This window comes from Podarcis bocagei (assembly GCF_964188305.1).
Source record: "Podarcis bocagei genome assembly, chromosome: Z".
Taxonomy (NCBI): Eukaryota; Metazoa; Chordata; class Lepidosauria; order Squamata; family Lacertidae; genus Podarcis; species Podarcis bocagei.
Genome location: NC_138140.1, coordinates 7,775,575 through 7,800,031, shown reverse-complemented (window position 1 = coordinate 7,800,031; position 24,457 = coordinate 7,775,575). Strand labels below are relative to the sequence as shown.

Below are 24,457 nucleotides of genomic sequence, written 5' to 3'. Positions count from 1 at the left end.
TTTAGGACATTATACTGACTATTCCAGATCTGTATATTTGCTCCAAAACAATTGAATTGAATGAATGCAAGCACATTAGGAGAACAGAGAGCTGCCATACTGAGCCATACTTTTAGTCCCATAAAGCTCAAGATTGTATACACTTATTAGCAGTGTTTCTGACAGGGGTCAGTCCCAGCCCTACCTTGAGATGCCCGGGATTGAACCTAGGACCTTCTGCATGCAAAGCAGATGTTCTGCCAACTAAGCTACAATTACCATTTATTGTTTGATGCTTTTTGTTTATGCTTGGAAATTGTGATTCAGTTTATGCCCCTCTTTGTAATGTATGTTGTTCTGTGGCTTCCAGGAGCTTGCAGGTACCTGTTGGGTATCGGATTCAGACTCTAGGTCATTCGGACAGTGGGGCCCAGCCCTGAGAAGTATTTTCTTTTCTGTGATCAGGGGCGTCTTACCCATAGACATTAGTGGCGCAGGGCGCCAGAGTGCCAGATTTTGGAGGGCGCCACAGGCTGAGTGTCCGGGTGCGCTCCCTTCCCTGCGCTGGGGCAGCCCGCTCCTCTCCTCTCAGCCACCCATCGGAGCACGCTGTCTCCGGCTCAGGGAAGCCCCTTTGTGTCCCCTCCCTCTGGGGCTGCCTGGGCGTCTGGTGGGTGCAATCGGGGGCAGGGGCGGCGTGGGGTGGGCATGTCTCTCCCACCCCTTTCTGGCCGCATCTCTGCCTGTGTGCCTCCCTGTGGAGTCTGCGAGTGGAGCAGGGAAGTGCCTTGTGCAATCCCAGCACCAAGCAAGGATGGGAGGCCGTCTGGGTTGCAATCCGGGCGCCTCTTACTTACGTGCAGCACTGAGCGCGCGTCAGACAATGCGATGTAAACGAGCTGGACCAAAGTCCCCCCCCCCTTAAAAAAGGTCGACAACTCTGGGAAACGGGGTGGAGGAGATATTTGCACCACGGTGCCGGATATGCTTAAGACGGCCCTGTCTGCGACCCTTGACTGTAAAGCAGATTCTTGCCATCGTTTGCTGAAATATAGTAACCCCACTTCCATCCTTGCTTTGCCCTTTGAGGTACTTTGTTAGTGGAATGTTAAAATGGTATGTTCCAAAAGGGGGAGGAGAATGAAAGGCAAGAGAAAGGAGGGTGTTATGTATCAAAATACTCTGACTGCTTTGTCTTCCAAGCATGATTATGCCACCTTCACAAAAACAAGCCTAGAATGAACTTGGATGTGAAGGCCAGGCTAAGGAAAGTGGAGAGGGAAATGAAAGGAAGGGCATGAGAGAGAAATTTGATAAAGTTTGCATATTTAAATATGAATCTGCCTAATTTGCACTTTCTGAAATAACATGCACACCAGAACACAGCCAACTTTCAAAATTTACACTTCTCCAAATTTTGCAATGCAGTTTCCCACCCCAATAATATGTGCAGAAATGCATATAACCAAAGTAAAATGTGCATAAAAGATACATACACTTGGGAAAACAAAGTAGAAAAATTCACTATAGCTGGGGAAATTGTCTTGCAAAAATGTGTCTATTAGACAAAATTTCATTAGAAATGTGTCTCTTAGGAGAAAATTGCAGTAAAATGCTGACAAATTTTCACAAGGACTTAAAAAAATAAATATTACAACCTGGAAGTGGAGACCTGAACTTAATACTGGAAAACAGAGAAACTGAAATGGATGATTTGCCTATCCCTACCAGTTTGCAAAGGTTTTTCAAGACACACGCTCCTATGAACCAGGCAGGCTGTCTTGCTAGTTCAGCAGGAAGGCAGTGTGTAGCCAGCCAGCAGAATGAACATGTTAATCTACTGAGCCGCTTGCCCTGCAATTGACCTGGGAGCGTCTTTGAGGCTCAACAAAGAGTGTTCCATCCAGCCTTTCCTAACTAATGGCAGGGAATGGGGCCTTCTTCTAGGGATCCAGAGGGGATAAGGTCCTCCATTAAGGACAAACAAAATCCTATTTCCTTTTAATGTCTGCGACCTCCTGACCCTCCCCAGATTCCCAGCTCCCTCATAGCTTGAATGCTTAGTGAAGCTTTCTACCTTCTTATTTTCTCCACTGCATAACAATTGTAATGGGAGACAAATGCTTTAGAACAGCCGAACTACACTGTTAAATTGAGCAAGCAAGCCAGCAATTGTGTTTGTGTGTGTGTATTATTGATGGTGGAGGCATTAACTGTATCCCTCTAGGGTGATTGTCGACCAGAAAGGGTTGGATTTTGCAGACATATTTGCAAATCATTTGGTTCCTGTTTATTTATTGTATTTATTGGTTTTCTGCAAAGTTATAAGCAGAGCATCTCTCTCTCTCTCTCTCTCTCTCTCTCTTTCTCTCTCAACATTTATTTGTATGCTACCTAATCAAAAAGAATAAATAGATAAAAGACCTCTAAGCGGTTCACATAAAATAATCTAAAACATCAAACTCTTAGAACAAGTGGACATAATAAAATTATCAAAATACAGATAAAATCAAAAGCTGAAATACATTGGGCAGCAACCAAAGGAATATAGCCCAGTTCTCTGCTAAAATGAATATCAGACAACTACATTTCAGTTTCACATCTAAACACAGATGTTGGAAAGTGTATGGAAACTAGGAGATGATATATTAGTTAGATATTATCCTTCCTTACTCAAGTTTGTGAGTACAGCAGAGTACATCCCTTTGCAGCAGAATAGGAAGCTATTGATTCAGCTGGTTACAGCCTTTTTGATGAAGCAACCAGAATGCCTTGGTGCAGCCTGGATTCTTCCAGGTATTTCCCCCCTTTTATCCCACTTAAAACAATAACACAAAAAAGTCTTTTTATAATAAAATAGTGTTTACTTACAGATCACATTCAGTAGCAATCTGGAGGTACATTTGTGTGTATATAGGATGATGGAGTCAAAAGCAGTGGTAGAAGATGCGTGATGAAGGCAAACGAGCAAGATGAAGTAAGAGAGAGGGAGAGAGAGAGAGATACAGGACCAGCCCTTCTTATAGTTACGCACATCTCACCCAGGAGGAGTGGCTCCTGCAGGTTTGACAGGAAGTTCTCCCTGTTGGATCCACATTCCACTGTGTGCCCATTCTAGCAAACAGGACTTTGCTGCTCTTTCTGGATATCCCTCAAAAGAGGAAGCCTGTTGTATCACCTCTGAATCCCAGTTGCTGGGAATTGCACATGGGGAGAGCACTTTTGCACTTGTGTCCCGCTTGTAGGCTTCCCATTGGGGCATCTAGTGGGCTGCTGTGAGCAGAGAATGCTAGACAAGATAGACCTTTGGCCTGATCCAGCAGCTAGACTATTCATATTCATATTCATATTCATATTCATATTCTTGTTTATGTTATTTGTGAATGGAAGGGGTCACCATCTTTCTCCCTAAAGGCTAGACGGTCACTGTGGCCACAATTCCTTATCAAATATTCCAGGATTCTCAACTCACCATGACATATCTTTCCACTGCAATGTTTTCTTCATAGGATTTCCTGCCCACCATGAGTGGAGTTAGGGGAAAAAATTATAGGTTGTAATAGTGGACTGTTTTTTCATTACATTATTAAGATCCAGGGTAAGCATCATAGCACTTTTTTAAAAATGACTCAATTCTTTGCTTGTTTTTACATTGATGTGTGCCTCCTAAATATATATATATATATCACACACACACCCATCCTATTTCCATCATCCCTGACTAGCTAACTCAGAGATCTTGAAGCACAGCATCCTGGTAACATAAGGATGCTTGAATAATTCAGTCTTTGCAAATGCATAGGAACATAAGAAGAAGCCTTATACTAAGTCAGACCATTGGTCCACTTAGTTTTGTCTACACTGACTGGCAGTAACTCACAAGGACCTCTCCCAGCCCTTCCTGGAGATGCTGAGGATTGAACCTGTGGCCTTCTGCATGCACAGCAGATGCTCTATTCCTGAGCTATGGTCCTTCCCCAATAGCCATTGGTCCTTCTAACTCCATGTAGTCTACAATGACAGGCAGCTCTCCAGGCTTCCATATCTTAGGTGAGAAACTGATAAAACAATAATGTTCTAGACAAAACATGGTGCCCTTCAGATGATGTTGGACTCCAGTTCCCATCGGCCTTAGCCAGCATGGTCAGTGGTCAGGGGTAGCGAGAGTTAGAATCCAACAATATCTGACGAGCTACCCCTGCTGTGCTGAAATATGTTTGCATTGGAAGACACAGGCAGCCAACCACTACTGAGCTCTTCCTGTCTGGTGTATAATCTGGCTCTGTGTGTGTGTAACTTCTCTTGCTGGCTGAGAAAATCTGGATTGCTTTTGCTCACCTGCTCTCTCTTTTGTCAGGAGGTTCCATGGCTGGAGCGACCTCTCCTCACAGTCCACATCCGCGAATCATGAATAATGAGCTCATTCTAATTGCAAAAAGATGGGCCTCTGTTTGCCTCTGCCAGAACCATTGCTTCCTTAAAGCAAGGATCAGGCCATAGAATTCCACAATATTGCCTCACTACAGACTGGGAGGGGAATATCGTAGCACATGGGCTTTTAGCAATTCCGTTATACATCAGATACACACAGAGTATCAAAGCAATTTGGAAAAAAATAAATGACCTACATGTTTATTTATTTATAAAAAGAGGCCATTTTAAGTTGTCAGTTCAACAGTCTTTTGGATGATTTGCAAAACAGGTGCTGATCTTGGAAAGGAAGCGCACATTTTAGAGAACCTGACACTGTTTTATCAGAAATGCACATAAACACAAATTGCAGTCTGTTTACAGCAGGACTGGGGCAAGCCTTTCTTCCATTGAAGGCTACATTCCCTTGGGAGTAATCGGTCAGGCAGATTACATGTTGGAAGTGTGCAAAGTCCAGAGCAAAACAAGCAACGCTTTCTCTCTTCAGTCACCCTTCTTTGCTCTTTTTTTCCTGATAGTGGAGGGACAGATCTCTGTTGCTTGCAAAGGGTTTTCCTCTTTCCCTATTCTTTTCCCATCAGTCTACCTGTTCTGACCCCCCTCTCATCCATCCTTCCCTCTCTCTTTCTCTGGGCTCTCTCCCTACCCATGTGAACTGCAGGCTGACCACTCCTCCTTTAGCAAAAAAACAAAAATGGCCAGGGCAGATGGGATTTGACTCAAGCAGTCAACCTGACATGTTTGCATAGTGATAGTGAATACAGTGGTACCTCACAAGACGAATGCCTCGCAAGACGGAAAACTCGCAAAACGAAAGGGTTTTTGGTTTTTTGAGCTGCTTCGCAAGACCATTTTCCCTATGGGCTTGCTTCGCAAGACGGAAACGTCTTGCAAGTTTGTTTCCTTTTTCTTAAAACCGTTAATACAGTTGCAACTTGACTTCGAGGAGCAACTCATAGCACGCGGTGCGGTAGCCTTTTTTGAGGTTTTTGAAGACTTTGGTGATTTTTGAAGCTTTTCCAAAACTTTCCCGACACTGTGCTTCGCAAGACGGAAAAAACCGCAAGACGGAAAAACTCGCGGAACGAATTAATTTCGTCTTGCGAGGCACCACTGTACTTGGTAGTGAATACCTGGCAGAACCCAAAGTAAATTTATGGATGTAAGTGTCAGGGCTGCCTCAGGTCTCAGCTCACAAAAGACCAACGCCAGGTTCTTCTTATATACAAGGATGTTTATTGCAGTTCATTATTGGTTCCACAACCGAGGCGCGCAGCCCCGCGTCTCTTAGCCTAGACGTTTTAAGTCCCCTCTGAATCGGTCCCGCCCCTACACCAGCTTAAGAGGCTTGTGCTAGTCCACCTCTTCCTGTCTTTCCTTTTCCGCAGGGTCTTTCTGCCCCCCTGGGTTCCTTCCCTCCTGCTCTCTCCTGAAGCAGATTCCTCAGATGCCTGTTCCCCCCTCCTTCGTGCTTTGGGGCCAGGCTCCTCCTCCGGGCTTTCTCCATTTCCGCGCGCCTCCACATTTGAACTTGGCGCGCGTTCGCTACCCCTGACCTTCCTCTTGACACTTACACTACTCCCTGTACTACTCCCCGCCTCTTCCGGCAGGACGTTCTGCCCCGATCTCCTTCCCCTGTCTCCTTCCTGCTCTGCTCCGTGTGTCACACTGGGAACTCCACTCTCTTCACTTCATTCCTGCTGGGAAGCCGGCCCCGATCTCCCACTCCCACTCGGGGTTTCCCTGCTGCTTCCCTGCTCCTGGCAGGTCCCCCCTGTGACCCCCCTTGGCCTGACTAGGGGCGCCCCCTTCTGGGAATCCTCCGATTCACTTGAGAGACTCATGGAAGACCTCAAGTCATTGTCATCCTCTTCCTCACTGTCCTGTGATTCTTCCCCATCGCTCTCCGTCTCCCCCCTCACCTGTGCCTCTGTCTCTGAACCCCTGACAGTAAGGCTTGGAGAATATGGTCATAGGTTCAGCAGTAGCTGGCAAGTGGGTGCTCACCTGACCTCCTGTCACAGGCATCAGTGTGACTTACTGGTAGGAGGAGGATCAAGGCAGCAACAAGGGTCTGGTGCAAAGGCACCATTGGGAACACCAGGTCAGCTCCACCAGGACACGTGCCGTGCATCAGCCTCACCCCTCCTTCCTCTTCCCAGAATGTTGCAGCAATACTGGTGATGGGAGCTCAGGCGATCACTCCCTTCTCTGCTGATTGCTACTTGCATAGGCATCTGGTTGGCAGGTGTGAGAACAGAGTGCTGGGCAAGGCCCTTTGGTCTGATCCAGCAGGGCTCTTCTGTTGTCCTGATACGCAATAGCTAGGATCTAAAATAAATCATACTACAATATTTATTCTCACATGGATCCCTACAGGGGTGCCCAAACTTTTTTCAAAGAGAGCCAGATTTCATGAAGTGAGCATGCTGGCCAAAGTTGTTGCATGCTGGCAGCAAAGGGCTGGCCAAAGTTGTTGACCTTTTTTTAGGATTGAGCTTTTGAGGGGATTTTACTCCAGGAAATAAACTGCCACAGGGGGCTAGATTAGGCCCCCGAAACGGACTTTGGACATGCCTGTGGCCTACTAAATCTACTGACAATCAATGTCGTTCAGGATCCCCCCCCCAATATAGGAAAAAGAGGAAGAGAGAAAATTATCCAACAATTTTATGAATTTCATGGTGCAGAAATGTTCTGGGTCTTGCTTACCCTTAGAAATGTGTAATTTGTGAGCTATTATCTCTGCAATAGGCAGAGTCCACGTATTCTTATACCACAGCGAGATGTTTATTTATTTATTTTTTTATAAAATTTTTATTGGGTTTTCACGTTTTAATAGACATACAAACATAAAAAGACACAATAAAGCACGTATCATTTCATAAACTTACTTTCATTCCCTTCTTTCCTTGACTTCCCCACACCCCCCTTTCCACCTTCCAATTTCCTTAATTGTCTCAGCAAATTATTTTCTCCCGTCTCTTAAATGTTATTCTTGTCTTTTCTTAAAGTTTATTACTTTTTCTTGGCCCAATTTTGCTTATCAAGCTTTATACATTAAGTACTTTCTCTAGAGTCGGCCTAAATTCTCTCCCACAAATTCCCTCCTTAAAATGTTAAACCAAAAATCATATATTCCCTTTCTAAATCTCAGATTTTCACTACTCTACTCTCCCCTCCCCCCTTCCCCGGTTTCCGTCCCTTCCCAAACCAATGTCCTTAAAAAAAAAAAAAAAAAAAAAAGAAACCATTTTAGCCCGGATTTCTCACATCCGAGGCCCTTAAGCCCCAGTTAGTCTCTCTCCACCAGTTTTGTTGGCAGTCCATTTTGTTAACCTTCTCTTCTCGAGGGGGTTCTGCCATCCACCCCTCGTATTTCCCTCTTTCCAAGTCAACCAGGAGCAATTTCTGGCCAGGATCAATCAGTCTCCCATACTCCAACCTAAAGAAGAAGTCCCGATCATAAATGTCTGTTTTTTTATAATCCAATATTCGAGTTATTCCAGGGGCTTCTTCCTTTATCTTTCTCTCCTTCTGCAGATTTGTAATCCACTGGTCATCTTCTTTACTTCCCTTGTTTCCAAAGGTTACAGGCTCTTGGTTGGTTTTTTCCACTTGCATTTCCTCTCCTCTCTCTTCTTCTTTTTCCCCCAGCTCCAAGATTATCTTTTCTTCTGCAGCTGCAGAGTTTTTTTCCATCCACTTTGTGTCATCGACAGAGTTGTTTAGTTCAAGATTGAAGGTCATCAATTGTTCAGTCATAAGAGTACTGTGCTCTTGTAGAGTTCCCACAAGCCAAAACATTCTTTTTATCTCCGCCCATACTTTCCCTTCTGCAGCCATTGCAATGTCTTTAGTTCCCTCCAGGGGGATTTCCATCAATTCCTTTCCAACAGTCCGTTACTTTGTTGTTCACAGTCACCTTGTTTCCAATCAGTTCACTTTTAATGTAGCACTTTTAATCCAAAAAGATATTATTAACACAGTTCCAATCTTTAATCTCCCGTTTGACAGCTCTTTTGACAGCTGTCAAACTCCTTGTTCTTTTCCTCGGGCTCACACACAGGGCACTTCCCGGGTCTAGGGGGGGGGGGTCAACCCAAAAAGAAGACCTCTGAAATTCCTCTCTTTTCCTCTCCAGCGCAAATACTTCTTAGTCCAATTTATGAAAGTTATCTATTTAAACACCAGCGTCTTTTCCGACCTAGTGATCTCTCTTTGCTTTAGGTCCTTTAGTGGGGGGGGGGGAGTGTGGACTTCCTTTTTAACACGTCCCCCCGATCGTACTTAAATTCAAGAATAAAATCTTTTAGTGCCGAAGTTTCCTTCTACTCACGGGTTACATTTTCCAGTCCAATTTCAGGAAGAAAGATAGCGCTCTTCGGTCCTGGCTCGCGGCTTCGCTCCGCCGAGGTGACGATGGACTCTCAGCACCACGCCGCTCCCCAGTCCACTTCGCAGCCTTTAAAAAGGCTCTTCGCGGGTCGGGGAGGGCGCTTAAGGTGCCCACCGAGTCACGAAGTCCGCAGGCTTCCGCGCCTGCGGTTTTTAAGGGTCCCCGTGTCGCCGGCACGGCAAGACCCGTCCTCGTCGGAGCCGATTCCCTCCGGAGCTCGGAGAGAATCCGCCATTACCCGTTCGCGCTATCCCGGAAGTCCACAGCGAGATGTTTAAGTCCTGGAAATTCCACCTAATTCCAGCATCCACCTAAGAAGTTCCTTAGTTTGGAAACGTGCTGTTTCATTATCTCATAAGTTTAGAAGGTCAGGTTGTGGGAAGCCTTGGGTGGGGCATTTATTTATTTGTTTGCTTGCTTGCTTTTGGTACTGTATTTCTTTTTTAAAAAATCCATCCAAAGTTTTGATGCCAGAGGGCATTCCCAACATAAGTTGAAGAATATTCTCCTATTGTCGCAACTATGCCAACAATTCTACGGTGCATTTGATGTCCTGTCAGAAAGCTGCACAAGAGTACAATGCCACCCATGCAGAATTTTTAAACGACATTCCCTTAACGTAAGCTGAGGTAGATTTATAGAACTTAGAAGATGATGATTTATTAAATTTGTATACTGCCCTGTACCCACAGGTCTCAGGGCAGTTCGCAGGATAAAATCACAATATAAAACCACAAAATACATAATCAAAATAAAAACAAAAAAAACCCAATACACCCCTCTCCCTGCCAAAACATTTTAAAAGGGCATTGGATGACAATCAACCAAAGTCCTGGTTAAAGAGAATTGTTCTTGCCTGGCACCTAAAGCTGTGTAATAAAGGCGCTGTGCAAGCCTTCCCCAGAAGAGCATTCCACAGATGGGGAGCCACTGCAGAGAAGGCCCTTTCTCATGTTGCCACCCTCCAGACCTCTCATGGAGAAGGCACACAAATATATTGCAGTCCACTTAAGAGTCATTTCTTTTCAATTGTAGGTTCCTTCTCCCAGGTAAGCTTAAGACCTTCTAATGTTTAAAAAAGGTAAAGGACCCCTGGATGGTTAAGTCCAGTCAAATTCGACTATGTGGTATGGCACTCATCTCCACTTTCAGGCCGAGGGAGCCAGCGTTTGTCCACAGACAGCTTTCCGGGTCATGTGGCCAGCATGACTAAATCACTTCAGGTGCAACAGAACACTGTGATGAGTGGCAGAGCACACGGAAACACCATTTACCTTCCTGACACAGCAGTACCTATTTATCTACTTGTGCTGGTATGCTTTAGAAGTGGTAGGTTGGCCGAAGGTGGAACAGAGCAATGGGAGCTCACCCTGTTGCACGGATTCAAACTGCCGACCTTCTGATCAGCAAGCCCAAGAGGCACAGTGGTTTAGACCACAGAGCTACCCATGTCCACTTCTAACGGTCACATAGATTTATCAAGAAGTTCCATATAAATAACAGATACCAGTCCTCTGTCCCAATGGCCCAGGTGTAATAACAAATCCTCTAGATTTAGTAAGGGATCTAGTAACTTGTGCCTTAAGGGCAGGATCAGCCAATAAACATCAAAACATATCTGCCCTGGATCTCCTACAGCTAGCCTGACTTGCTCACTAAAAATTTGAACATTATTGGTACTAAAATCACATAACAAGTTCTTTTTCTCCCAGGATAAAATGATTCTCCTCAGGTTCATATCCCTAACCTGTGGGAGGCAGCCTAATGGCAGCAGTGATGAATAGCTCAAATGCCAGCTCCTCCCCTGTAGAACCTATCAGATGTTTAGGGTGGAGGTCACTCTTCATAGTTCTGCCACCCCCCTGAAGCTCGGAGTGCTGATGGTGGCTCAGGAGAGGTCCTTCTCTGCAGCAGCCCCTAAGCTGTTGTTCTCCCTCCACACAGAAGTGCTTATGGCAACCTTATTGTACAGCTTTCTTCAAATTATGAAGACACATCTTTTTACTCTACTCTTTTGTCACGTGAGATGTATATTTTCAGGAACCACCCTTTATGTGATTGCAAGTTTTTTTTTTTTAAAAAAAGCCTGTTTTTAATGTGTTTTAGATTGTAACCCACCTAGAGATTGTGGGGTAAAGTGATGATGAAGAGGAGGACTAGGTCATGATAATAACAGTGGCTTATGTGCTGCTGGTGACATGCTCAAAAATCCATGGCATTTGAGCTTTTGTCAAATGGGAAGGAAAGCACAGTTCATTCTAAGGGCACATCCGTTACCTTGGCTTTTGACAGTTGCAGTATTTTGTTTTGTGGGACCCGCCTCTTCATTTGAATTCATACTGTCCTGTTCCATTTGGAACAGTTCTCCTTGTTTTATAATAATAAAGGGCTTTGCTTGTTTTCATATCTGTATATTATTCCCAGCCTGGGACCTTATGATGAAGGGTGGGTACAAAATCTTGTACGTGGACAAATATGTAGGTGGTCCCAGGTTAAGTCCCCTCCTAATGAGATCTGACTCTGTTTAAGGCAGCTTCCTACATTCCTGTGCCCAAAATTTCCAAGAGCCCTGGCAAATTGTGATTTTATGCCAGCCTAGGATGGCCACAGCAGTGAAGGTCTATCACCTTCCAGCCCTACTTATAGGTTTCATGGAGGCATCTGATTAGCTACCACTGGAAACAGATTGTGGCTTAGTTTGGTTTTAGTGCGCAGCAGGGCTTGGGGGATCTCACCTTCCTCTGCCTCCTCTGTTGGCGATGAAGCTTCCAGTGCCTATCATGTTACTAGACCTTCAGTGTTCCCTCCCTTCTCTCAGCATAATGTTTTCCTCTGTGGTAGGACTTCTGGAATCTTTCCTGTAGAGGATTGAGACACTATGTCGGGAAGGAAAATCCACATGGATTTCAACAGGAAAACTCCTCAAGGAGGAGCTGACCTGAATCGAATACCCTCCTTGTTCCACGAAGAAGAAGGAGAAAAATCCTCCCTTCTGCGGAGGAACATTGGAACATCCTCACTGCTGCTGAAACTGTATTGATGCTTCCTAGTCAGTGATTTCCCCAGTAGCTACTTTTGAAGGATCTCCACAGCTTTGAAAGCAGAGCACTACAATGGAAGATCTGTCTGGTGCCAGACGGTGGGGACCCAGTTATCTGTGTTGAGATCCTTCCAGCCCCTGGTGGAAAAGTCTGCCAGGTTGGGGGGGGGAACCAGAGGTGACCCAGCCCCCCTCATTCTACATAATTTGGGTGCAAAGAGAGAGTGGCATGTTGTGAAGAGGCAGGGAGGGACATGCATGGAGAAGGGAAGCGTTGCCTAGCAATGGGAGGACACACATATGTATGTGTGGCATGTGCATTCCCAGAAGCACCCGTAACAAATGTGTCAGCAGAGAGGACAGATGGGAGGGTCTCCTTACATGACCTGTACCATGGTGAAGAAGAAGAAGAAGAAGAAGAAGAAGAAGAAGAAGAAGAAGAAGAAGAAGAAGAGGAGGAGGAGGAGGAGGAGAAGGAGGAGGACGAGGAGGAGGAGGAGGAAGAAGAATCATAGAGTTGGAAGAGACCACAAGGGCCATCGAGTCCAACCCCCTGCCAAGCAGGAAACACCATCAGAGCACTCCTGACATATGGTTGTCAAGCCTCTGCTTAAAGACCTCCAAAGAAGGAGACTCCACCACACTCCTTGGCAGCAAATTCCACTGTCGAACAGCTCTTACTGTCGGGAAGTTCTTCCTAATGTTTAGGTGGAATCTTCTTGTAGTTTGGATCCATTGCTCCGTGTCCGCTTCTCTGGAGCAGCAGAAAACAACCTTTCTCCCTCCTCTATATGACATCCTTTTATATATTTGAACATGGCTATCATATCACCCCTTAACCTCCTCTTCTCCAGGCTAAACATGCCCAGCTCCCTTAGCCGTTCCTCATAAGGCATCGTTTCCAGGCCTTTGACCATTTTGGTTGCCCTCCTCTGGACACGTTCCAGTTTGTCAGTGTCCTTCTTGAACTGTGGTGCCCAGAACTGGACACAGTACTCCAGGTGAGGTCTGACCAGAGCAGAATACAGTGGCACTATTACTTCCCTTGATCTAGATGCTATACTCCTATTGATGCAGCCCAGAATTGCATTGGCTTTTTTAGCTGCCGCGTCACACTGTTAGCTCATGTCAAGTTTGTGGTCAACCAAGACTCCTAGATCCTTTTCACATGTACTGCTCTCAAGCCAGGTGTCACCCATCTTGTATTTGTGCCTCTCATTTTTTTTGCCCAAGTGCAATACTTTACATTTCTCCCTGTTAAAATTCATCTTGTTTGTTTTTGCCCAGTTCTCTAATCTGTCAAGGTCGTTTTGAAGTGTGATCCTGTCCTCTGGGGTATTAGCCACCCCTCCCAGTTTGGTGTCATCTGCAAATTTGATCAGGATGCCCTTGAGTCCATCATCCAAGTCGTTGATAAAGATGTTGAATAAGACCGGGCCCAAGACAGAAACCTGTGGCACCCCACTAGTCACTCTTCTCCAGGATGAAGAGGAACCATTGATGAGCACCCTTTGGGTTCGGTCAGCCAGCCAGTTACAAATCCACTGAGTGGTAGCATAGTCAAGACCGCATTTTACCAGCTTCTTTACAAGAATATCATGGGGCACCTTGTCAAATGAAGAAGGAGAAGAAGAATGAGGAGAAGAAGAAGAAGAAGAAGAAGAAGAAGAAGAAGAAGAAGAAGAAGAAGAAGAAGAAGAAGAAGAAATTGCCATAGCAGGAGGAAGCCAATGTGTCAGCAGGGAGGGAACACACATTTATGCTTGCTAAAAACATTTGAACAGGTTGTGGCATCGTTCAGGAAGGGAAGGGAATTAGGTCATTAACTCTGGCTCAATAAATGGAAAAGACTCTTGGGAATTCATCCCAGGCACCAAAGTCTCTCCACCCCCACCCCAACCCCAGTTTTGCCCTGCTCTTTACTTTATGTAAATTCCTGATGCAATCCACTGAAATCAACTTCCTTTCACCAAAGCAACACCCAGCTGCTGCTCCAGTTCCTGCCTTCGCTTCTTCGGTTAAAGAGACAGGAAGCTGCTCTTGCATGATAGCCTTCTTCCATTCCTTGCAAGCTCCTCACCCACCTTCATTTGGCAAAATGTGACCTCCTACCCCAAATCCAGAACTCTGCTCACCTGGGAAAGCTGGGCAGGGTCTTGCTCTACCTGATGCAAGCTTTGTAATACGAGAGAGAGAGAGAGAGAGAGAGAGAGAGAGAGAGAGAGAGATGTTCACTTTCGAACATTGCAAAACGAAGCCTGGGTCTGATCTGGATGGGATCTTAACTGTTAGGGAGGGCAAGTGTGACTGGGGTGGGTGGGTTATTGCTAAACCAGTCTACATTGTAAATGCTGGCAGATTATTGCTGTTAGCATAGGGGTGTGGAATCTCAGGCCCAGGAGCAAAATGCAGCCTCTTAGGCATGTATATCCAGCCGTTGGAACTCCCCCCTCCCCATAAGCCACACCCCTTTATTGGCCCAGGTACCTCCGTCCAGCCTTTGGGTCATTCCCAGGTCACACTGGCCCAGCTCCTCACCTTAAGTGCTTAAATGTGCCCCTAAACTGAGACAAGGCCTCTTTGGTCACCTGGGTGGAGGGTGGAGGAGGCAGGTGGCAGATATAGAAGCCTCTTAACTTTGTATAGCAGGGACACAGCATTACAAAAGGCAAGCATCTTCTCAGTTCTGCACCCACTTTTGCTTCTGATCCCACCCACCTCCAGCTATGGACTGCAGAAAAGGTCCCATTCTTGTCCCTGACCCAAATTCATTAGTTTCTGATTTAATGGTCTTCTAAAGGCTAAGCCATGTGGCTCATTTATTGATAGGTCAGTGGCTCAGTTTAACACCATCTCCAGATGGCAGATTTTTGCTGGAGAGATTCAAGTGCATTCTGGATATTGAAGGCTTGCACAGTTAAAGCACATCCTTCTGTCACCCTAGTGCAACAGATCTACTAGATATTCATAAAAATGACTTCTCGTGGTTAGGAATGTGATGGGAAATGTACTGGAAGAGACTTGGGGGCAATCTGATGGTTAAAGGGAAGGCATATAAACCCCAAAAGCAAATCAGAATGAATGTTCATTGCCATATAAGGCTTCCTACAAACATATCAGAACAAATCATTGATACAGAGAGTGCCAAACCTCTGCAGAACCTTGATACAAACCAAATCAGGATGAATGGTCTAGGTTGCCTAGAGCTGCCCCAAGTCTTTAAGGCCCATTTGAAAGAGGAAGCCAAGTGTATATCCATGGGGGGGGGGGCTTTCCACAAAGATGGTGTCAACACCAAAAAGGCCCTGCCCTGTTGTGCTTTTAGAAATCCTTTTAAGCAGCTTTGCAAATAAGAGTGAGGCACTGATGCCCTGTGTTTCTTGGTTTCCTTTGTGCAGGTTATCCCCTTCCCAATGTCCTGCGACATGCAGGGGGATTGTGCTTGTCGGGACCCCAGCGCCCAAGAGCACAGCCGACGGGAGATTCGCGCCTTCAGCTTTGGATAATACCAAGATGGCAGAAGAGAAACCACCTCCAAAGGCTAGGAGAGAGGCATCGTCACTTACCCCATTTTTGTTGGTATTGTGTGTGTTTTTTCCTCATTTGTTTAAAACAAAACAATTTCAGCTGCTCAACTCAATGGTGTTTCTGCACCAGGGACCTGTAGAACTCAACCAGTCTGCCTTTAATTTCTTTGCCCAAGGAGAACTGAAATTTGGGGTGGGGGTGGAGGGTGGAGGGAGAGGCAGGCTCTTGTATTAAACATATCTTACCTAGCAAGAAGAAGCAAAACAGGAAATGGCAAATAGTTGAGTCAAAGAGGACTTTTTTAAAACAACAACAAAAATGTGCCAGGAGACGAAGGAGGAGGCATCATGTCTGATGCAATTGTGCATCCACCTCGTTTGAACAATGTGTGGTTCGGTTTGTGGGTTTGTATGTCTTTTGGCTTAAGTCCCTCCTCCTCTTTTGTATGCAGATTAAGGCAAAAAAAAATACCAAGCCATATATAAATATGTACCTAATATTTATAGAGAAGTTGGCGGGGGCGGGGTGGAGAGAGGGAGAGAGGGAGAGGAGCATGCCATGGCAACAGAAGAAGGAGTGCATTGCCTTGGCTGCCTTCAGTGTTGTACGCTCAGACTCCCTTCATGCTCAATGAGGATGTGAGAAAAAGAAAGGAAGGAAGGAAGGAAGGAAGGAAGGAAGGAAGGAAGGAAGGAAGGAAGGAAGGAAGGAAGGAGAGCCAGTAAGCCATTTGGTTTGTTGGGGTTGGGTTGGAAAGAAGAAGAAGAGGAGGGGGGGAAGAAAAAGAAGAATTGCTTGCCAGCTTTGCAGACAAGGAGAGGGGGGCTTCCTGAGATGCTTAAGCCTGTGCTTGAGGGAGAGGATGCATTTCTGTGGCAAAGAGCTGAAGGTCAAGGGGGGGGGTGGCTTCAGCTGCTAAGCTGGGGGTGAAGGATGGAAGTCCCTCTGCACCACCAATGGGGAACAGAGAAGAAAAGGAAGCAGAAGAAGGCCACCAAACCTCCATCCTGCTGCTGCTGTTACTCTTGCTGCTGCTATATCCCGTAAAACTGATTCCCTTACTGTGTCAGGAACAGGGTGCTGTTTAACCTCCAAGCAACCAAACAGTCTGCCTTAAACCGCTTTACCGGTTGCCTGCCTTCCAAACCACCTCGGGGTTCCTCCCCACCTTCCTTTCCTCAAGCACGACAAAGAAAAACAAGACACCAATCAGCCCCCCCAAACATATCCAACTAAGATCTCTTCAGAGTAGACCCCCTTGAATTTGATGGCCCTAGCCCACTTAGGTCTGCTCATTTCAGTGGGTTGGATGCGACCAATAACCCTCAAGGCCCAAAATGAAATTTCAGCAGCAAACAAAGCCTCGTGAGGGCATGTGGCTTTTCCATCACCTGATCAGCCTTTCTCCTCCAAATATAAAATCCCTGAGACAATGACCCAACCTGTGACTGAGGAGAGAGAGGGGGGCCTTTCCCAAAGTGATAGAAGCTACCTGGTGCAAGACCCTTGAGCTGTGTGGAACAACCCTTATCAGTATTAACCTCTCGGGTAGGACCCAACAATGCTCCTGCCATTGCCTGTCTAACCTCTTCCACACCATCATATCTGGAGTCAGCTCTTGGTAGCTACCAGCTTTCCCCCATCCTCTCTCTCTGTCTCTCAATCATTGGACTCCATGTGCAATTTTGCTGCTAGAACTCTAAATTCTGCACACAGGGGCCTGGGCTTGTACAACTTCAGGGTCTCCTATCCCTGCAGGGAATCTGAAGAACTGACTACAGTTCCCTCTGGTGTCTGCCAAAAGAAGAAGAAGCCAAGTGTTAGATGGTCCGGTGATGGAACAGGCACACAATTTGACTTGTTGCCAGGATTGTTTGCTTGCCATTTTGAAAAAGCAGTAGCCCCATCTTGACATAACTGGATGCCATTATGGGGAAGAGAAACCACAGCACTGGCCACTCATGTGATTCTGCAAACTAGGTTCCCCACATCTATCCTTTGTATTTCAATTCTAGCAAATTGTGGGGGGGGGGGGCTATTCGCAGCCAATGGAAATATTTCAAGTTTAAAAGAACCCTGGTCTTTGCAAACGTTAACTGTTGCTAACTGATTCTCAAATTGGACATGACTGTGCATCAGACATAAACATAAAATGGTTTAATAGTCCTTCTCTCACTCCTAGGAATTCTGGGAACCTTTAACCTGGGTGTTCTCAAAAACACCCAGAACCCAACTGACTTTCCCAGTATTCTTCAGGGAAAGGCATGACAAGGCCAAATTAAATGGCATGTGGAGGGAATGTATGTGCAGGTCTGCAGCTCTACCTCTTTCTAAGCAGCTGTGGGGGGGCCTCTGAATTGAATCCTGCTGGTGGCACTTGGGAAAGAAAGGGTTAACCTTTTCCTGCTGCCATGCCATTTACTCAAAACAAATCACCCCCAAAACACACACACACACACATTCTCAAACTATGGTTTGGAGACATTATTCTCCTCCACCACCATGCAAAATATCGTTCTATAGTCCCAAATCCACCCAGATATAAGTGAATTTAAGATGGGAATCTTTTCCCATCTGAGAACATCTTTTTAAAAACAAATTCCAGCTGAAATACACAAGGGAGTATGCTTGGGGATGGGCGTGGGGTGTGACTTTAAAAAGGCAAGTGAATTTGATTTGTCAGAAACATTCTTACCCAATAATTTCCTACAGAACTTCCTTGTGGCTGTCTTGGCCCCAGTTGCTTTAAAAAGCACCAACTCTGTTCATGAATAAGAATTGGGAGGGGGGGAGGATTCAGTATGGTTTGTATTTCAGTGGAAACCTATGTAATTCACACTTCCCCAAAACAATCCACAGGCTAAAATGCTGCTGTCCTTCGGATTTCACACTTCTTTAGAATTTGCAATGCCAAATAATACATGAAAAAAATGCAAATATTCAGAAAAAGTGTGCAGTAAAAACACCACATTGGTAAAAGCAACGTAGAAAAAAAGCATTATACTTTTGTGAGCTGCTTAAATGCTGTCCTGGTATTAAGCAGGATATAAATGTACAAAATAATAATAACATGAATGATAAATTATTATGACTATGGAAAATGGCTCGCAAGAATATGCATATTAGATAAAATTGCATACAAAGTAGGTTTATTAGGTTAATTTCATTCTAAAATGCTGCCAAATTTTCATAAGGACATAAAAAATTGCACACGGATGCAGAAATGAACTTAAGTTCAGAAACTGAAATTAAGATTGGGGGGGAAATGAGAAAATGAAATTGGACAGAATTGTCTATCCCTGTTAGTTTGCATCCTATTCCATGTTAACCAGCTCCTGAAATAATTGGGAAACTGCTTTTATTCTCCTAACTCCACCCATTCCATACTGTTGCTGTGTTCAGGTGGGAGTCATTCATGTGTCCACGAATTTGGGGTTGCATCAGTTAAAATGGATGTGGTGCTCTTGTGCTACAAGCCTGCCTCCTCTTCACAGCACTCCACTCAGCCAAAAGAAAGAAAAAGAACTAGCCTTTTTGCAATGAGGAAAGTGATGGGGAAACTGTGGAACTGTTCCACTGGAAACTGTGGAGTAACATTCACTTGACACAAGGTTGCAGGGGCAAAGCTAGACTTTATTTCATCTGGGTCGAAGACCCAGCTTGGCACACACATCCCATGTGCATTTGCATATATATATATATACACACACAGCCTGGGAGCCTCATTGACGCTGTAGGGCAAAAAGGCTCTGCAAGGTTGTATAACCTCCCTGCAAACAAATAAGAATAAACAATAAATAGCCAGCATTGCCCAGTTTGCAACCTTTGTGCACGCAAATCAGTTCAAATGTGCAAGGGACAGGTGATTTGAAAGCAATCAAAAGAGAACATCGCACATATTAAACCACTTTGAGTTGTTGTTTTTTTAACCATCAAGTGGTGTGTAAATTTTCTGAAACAAATATGCAAATGCTAAGGGCAAATGACTCCTCCTAGAAGTTTCACCACCCTCCACCCTGTCAAACATATTGGGCTGGGTTGGTGGCCTGGATTTTCTTGTCCATCAAGATGGTGAGGAGGGTTTTAGCCGCTGGAAGGTGCTTTGGAAGCAGGACTCAGCTACCTCCATTCTGGTGTCACTTGGTTGTAACTGTCGGTTTGTTCTAGGTTTTACCTGTGTTTTGTTTCTGTCTTTAAAGAGAGAGAGAGAGAGAGAGAGAGAGAGAGAGAGAGAGAGAGAGAGAGAGAGAGAGAGAGAGAGAGAGAAAGAGGGAGGGAGGTTTGTTTGTTCATTTGCTTGCCTGCTTTTTAAACCTGAAAGATTCTCAACCAACATTTCCTGCTGCAACTGATTTGAGTGGCTACTGAAGAGAAGAAAGGAAAAGACAAAAGAGGGTGGTGCAAAGAAAGGGGAGAGGAGAGGCAACGTTATTGCTGGGACTGCACATGTTTTCAAGGAAATGTCCATTTCTAACAACTAAGGACAGTCAGACAGAGAGACTCAAATAACTTGAGGGCTTTATAATATGTTGGGCACAAATCTCATGAAACATTATCTTGTGCAAGTCTTCCGGAGATAGCTCAGAGGGGAGTCAGAGAATTGGGTTCATTGTCTAATCCAGGGTTGGCCAACATGCTGCCCTCCATCCCTGGCTGTTTGCTATGCTGACTGCAGCTGGTGGGAGTTGGAGTCCAATAACGTTTGCCAATTTTGGTTTGCCCTGATTCCTTTTTCCCTTATGCTTTGTAGTACTTCATAGGCATCTGCCTTTTCCCTTGGTATGTCTGTCATTTGGGGGGGGGGGGTTACTTTAATTTCTCCCAAGATGTTTTTGAGGGCAAAGAAATTGCATCTCTCCCCCTAACCCAGTCCACACTGATCAGACTGTATTTGATACAACTTCCAGTGTTTCACAGCTCTCCTAACCGCACGGACTAAATTCAAAAGAACGACAGCACACACACACAAAAGAAGAATGCAAAAGAAGGCGGCTGCTAAAATGATTAGACAGATGATCCCAGTTCTTGGGGAAAACATCAATGTTTTCTCATTAAGAAAAAAAATCATTTAGTGGATAGGTGGTGCAGGATTAGCAGAACAGCTAGGTCAGCCACAGATCGCAAAGTTTGTGGGGGATGTGGGGGCACCATCTCTGTCTGCCTTTGGACTTTCTATACAGGACTGGGCTGCCATGAAATGTGCTGCATGTATAGCATGATTAATACCTTAACATTCTAATATATGTGTGTGTGATATATGCAGTATACTAATTCTAACAGTATAATATGTGTTGTTTTACAGGAGGGATGAGGAGACTCTGTCTTTCCTGATGTTGCTGGACTCCAACTCCCTTCGTTCCTGAGCACTAGCCCTGCTGACTATAGCTGCTGGGAGTTGGAGTCCAATAATACCTATAGAGTCACCAGTTTCCCCATCCCTGATATAGACAATAATGAATCAGATGGATCTCAAATCTTACCTCTGCCGTGGAACTGAGGAGGTCTTCCAGATTGCATTGAACTGCACATCCCATTATCCATGACCATTGACCATGCTGGCTGGGGCAAATGGGAGTTGAGAGTCCAGCAACATCTGGAGGAGTTATTGTTCCCCATCCCTATTTTACCACACACACTTTCACAGCTCCATCCCTTGTCCACCCCATAGTCCAAGGCCATTTCTAGAATCAGTGTTCCTCTTACTTCCTCAAGCATGATCTTGCTGATCATGGAAGTCATGTTGATCTGGACAGCATTTACTACCAATGCATGATGTTGGTTAGGTTAGGGGAGAGTAATGCTCTTAACTGTGGGTGGTATGTGTTGCAAAGGATTGTGGGAGCAGCCACTAAGTGTTCCTGCTGATGAGTTTATACCCAGTATGGGAACTAGGAGACAATTCTTCAAAATGTTCACTGGTCCTCAACATATCCCAAACCAGCTCCTTCTTTATTGCTCAGGTCACAAAACTGGAAAACAATTACACTGCCCTACTTGACGCATGCGTGACCAACATGTATAAAGTACACCAAACAGTCACTGCTTGTACCACCCTAAGGATTTAGGAGAAGACAGGGCCAACCCAAAGCTGCTTCTAGAAGCAAAGGACAAAATGGTGCCCAGTCAGTACATATACAGGTTCCAGCCAGTTGATCTAAATTTCTATGTTCATGTCTTCCACCATATCAGAGTGCTTAGGAGGTACAGAGCAGGCTAGCTTATGGAGAATTGTTGGATGGGACTTGTACCACCACCACTGCATCACCAGCATACACTACCGGAGGCAGCTCCCACATTTCCTCATGCTTACTGAGGCAGATAGTAGCTATAGTTCAGCAACATCTGGAGGGCCAAAGGTATCCCACCATTGGTGTAATGATAATGGCCCAGTATAGGCAGAGCAGCCTAATGTTTTTGCGGCACAAACAGAGAAGTGTCTCAATTTTGCTGCACAACTGACCAAGGCCAATTTGCTCTCCCTGGCTCACCCTTCTCCAGCCTAGGAACAGGAGGTCCTGGTACAATCAGGCAGACTCTTCCTTGGAAGTGGGGCCTCTTTGTTTCCCAAGTTCTGCAAAAGTGGAAATTTTTGGCCTGTGTGTCAGGCAGGTATGAAAGAAGCTGCACTAGCTGATTTCAGACAGGGGACATAGCCAATCCTTTCTTGGGAGGCTGGGGGTTGAAACTGAGACTTGCATTCAAAGCAGATACTCTTCCAATAAGATAAGGCCCTTTCGCTAACAGCATAACAAGGTATATTTTCATTACCCATTCCATAGCACCTACTTTTGTCCCAAGTCAAAGCTTTTCCTAGAACCAGAGATCACCTCTTTGTATCAAGCTTCCATGTGTGTTGGGAAAAAGGTGCAAATCACTAGCAGTGGCTGAAATATACCCTTACTGTTGCTGCTTCAAGAGAAAAACAGACTTGCAAAGTGTTAGCAGGTTTGAGTCATGTGTTCCTGTGCTTCCAAACAGTTAAAATGGCAGATTTCTCCATTCTGTAGAGCTTTGTGTACACTCACATGGAAAGCCGCACACATTTGCACAACCTGACAGTAGAAATGGGTTGGCAAGACAAATGAATGGATAACTAACACTGACCAGACAAGTCATGCTGCTTTCACATAGCTAGCCCCCGCCTGAGTGCTAAGTGGTTGCGTGTTTGAGAAGAGGTAGAATGTAGCTGACCTAGAAACCCACCTAGTGGCTGGATCTTTTTGGCCCCCTAAAGCTGGGAAAAGGCCAAAAGGACTGCTTGTGAAACACACGTTTCCCACCCCACTCATCTCAAAACACACATTAGACCCCAAAGGCACAGAAGGGGCAAACAGAGCATATTTGCAGCCCACAGGAATGCCTGACACAGAGATAGTTTGAGAGCCCCAGTCCCAAAAATCACAGAGGCCTGCAAGTTATTTTGAACAGAAGTGGGGAAATGTATGTCTCCTTCCCCCAACCCTCTAATATTGCTGGGACCATCAGTCCCAGTCAATGTGGCCAATAGCCAGGGGTGATAGAAGCTGGAATGCCACAGGTTCCTCACACTGCCTTGGGGAAAAGTAGTGAGGCTTACATTTCAGCCACTGGTTCAGGTTTCAAAAGTAGGTCTGAAGCCATCTTTCCTGCTTTGTTCTCTATCATTTCTCAATAAGGAGGTAAACAGGAAGTTAAGTGTAATGTACCAAAGCCACGCTCTGCTGATTGTAGAACAAAAACACTTTGATGCACACCATGATCCTGTGCCCTAAGCAGGTAACTCAGTGTTTTCAGAGCTGACAGCATACCTGTGGACTCAGATTTAGCAAGGGCAACTGAATGTACAGTCACGGGTGGTCACAGAGTAGGCCCTCCCATACACACACACACACCACACCACACCACACTCTTATTGGGCTATCTGGAGGGCAACCAGCACTCTACCATCAACCCCTTTGCTGGATCTGGCTGATGGACTTAAGGGTTTAATTTTCACCAGCAAGAGGAGCAAGAGGGATGGGAAATTGATTTGTGGGGTTTACAGCGCTTGAGCGCCTGGGACATAAACTGCTCCGACTGAAGTTATGGGTCTGTCTCTCTATTCCTTTGAAACAAAACACAAGTGTAAGGGGGGAGTAGACCCCATTTGCTGCTGCCTTCAAGAGAAGCAGAATACGTATTTTGAGCTATATCCGAATATAATATAGTAATATTTGCAAATAAAACTGTGATCTCTTCTAGTGCAACATATATAGATATAAATATATATATATTGATAGATAATATAATTATTCCTATTACCAACTGCTCCTCCATAATGATAAACCATATTATATCATTTTTTATTGTTACAGTTATGATGGTTACACTTATTGGTGATTTTATTATGGAATTTGTACTTTAGGCATCAGCTCCAAGTCCGTGTCAACCAATACTTATCCCCGCCCCCCAAAAAAGTTAAATGGAACTATTTGCATAAGAGTTCTACGGGTCTACTGTATAAGCGAGAAAGAGAGAGAGAAGTAAGAAGGAAATTGGAGGGACAAAACAAAAACACAGTTTAAACCTTATTTTGGTACCTCATGCCTGTACTTTTGCTGCTCCTGGTTATTTTACTTGTTCCGTTGCTGCGTTCGTTTGTTTTTAACAAATCTAATTTAAATCTCCAAGCAATATATAAAGATGTAAATAGTAAAAAAAACCACCTTATTTATTAAGATTGTCATCTTTTTTAAGAAAAATTATATTTACACAATTGTTCATCTAATTTATTACCTTTTTAGTAGTACAGTTATTTTCTCTATGATTGTACTGGTGTTGTTGTTTTTTCCTGTTCAGGGTCTTTGTTTAAATGTCTTTTTTTTTTACAGGTCTGGTATTTGTTCATTTTCAATTATTCTCTTCCTCCCCATACCCTCCCTCAGTTTTTCAGGTAACGGGTTATATTTCACATATCCAAATAATAATAATTTTTCCCCCATCATGCATCAGCACTATTTTCCCATTGTCTTATTCCTGTATGTTAAAGTTATATATATGTGGTCTTTACCTGAGAAAACAAAGACTCAAAAGCAGCAGTATAAAAGCTTGTATTAAAAGAG

The 24,457-nt window shown here is 44.8% G+C and overlaps 1 protein-coding gene across 1 annotated transcript in view; it reads left to right on the top strand.

The window, feature by feature from the left end:
* Positions 1-24,457, top strand: part of PAPPA (pappalysin 1) — a 246,209-nt gene extending 221,752 nt beyond the window's left edge. Inside the window, exon 22 of the mRNA XM_081179613.1 lies at positions 15,248-24,457. Coding sequence (XP_081035739.1) covers positions 15,248-15,355 — 108 coding nt within the window. The 3' untranslated portion in view covers positions 15,356-24,457. The remainder of the gene's footprint in view (positions 1-15,247) is intronic.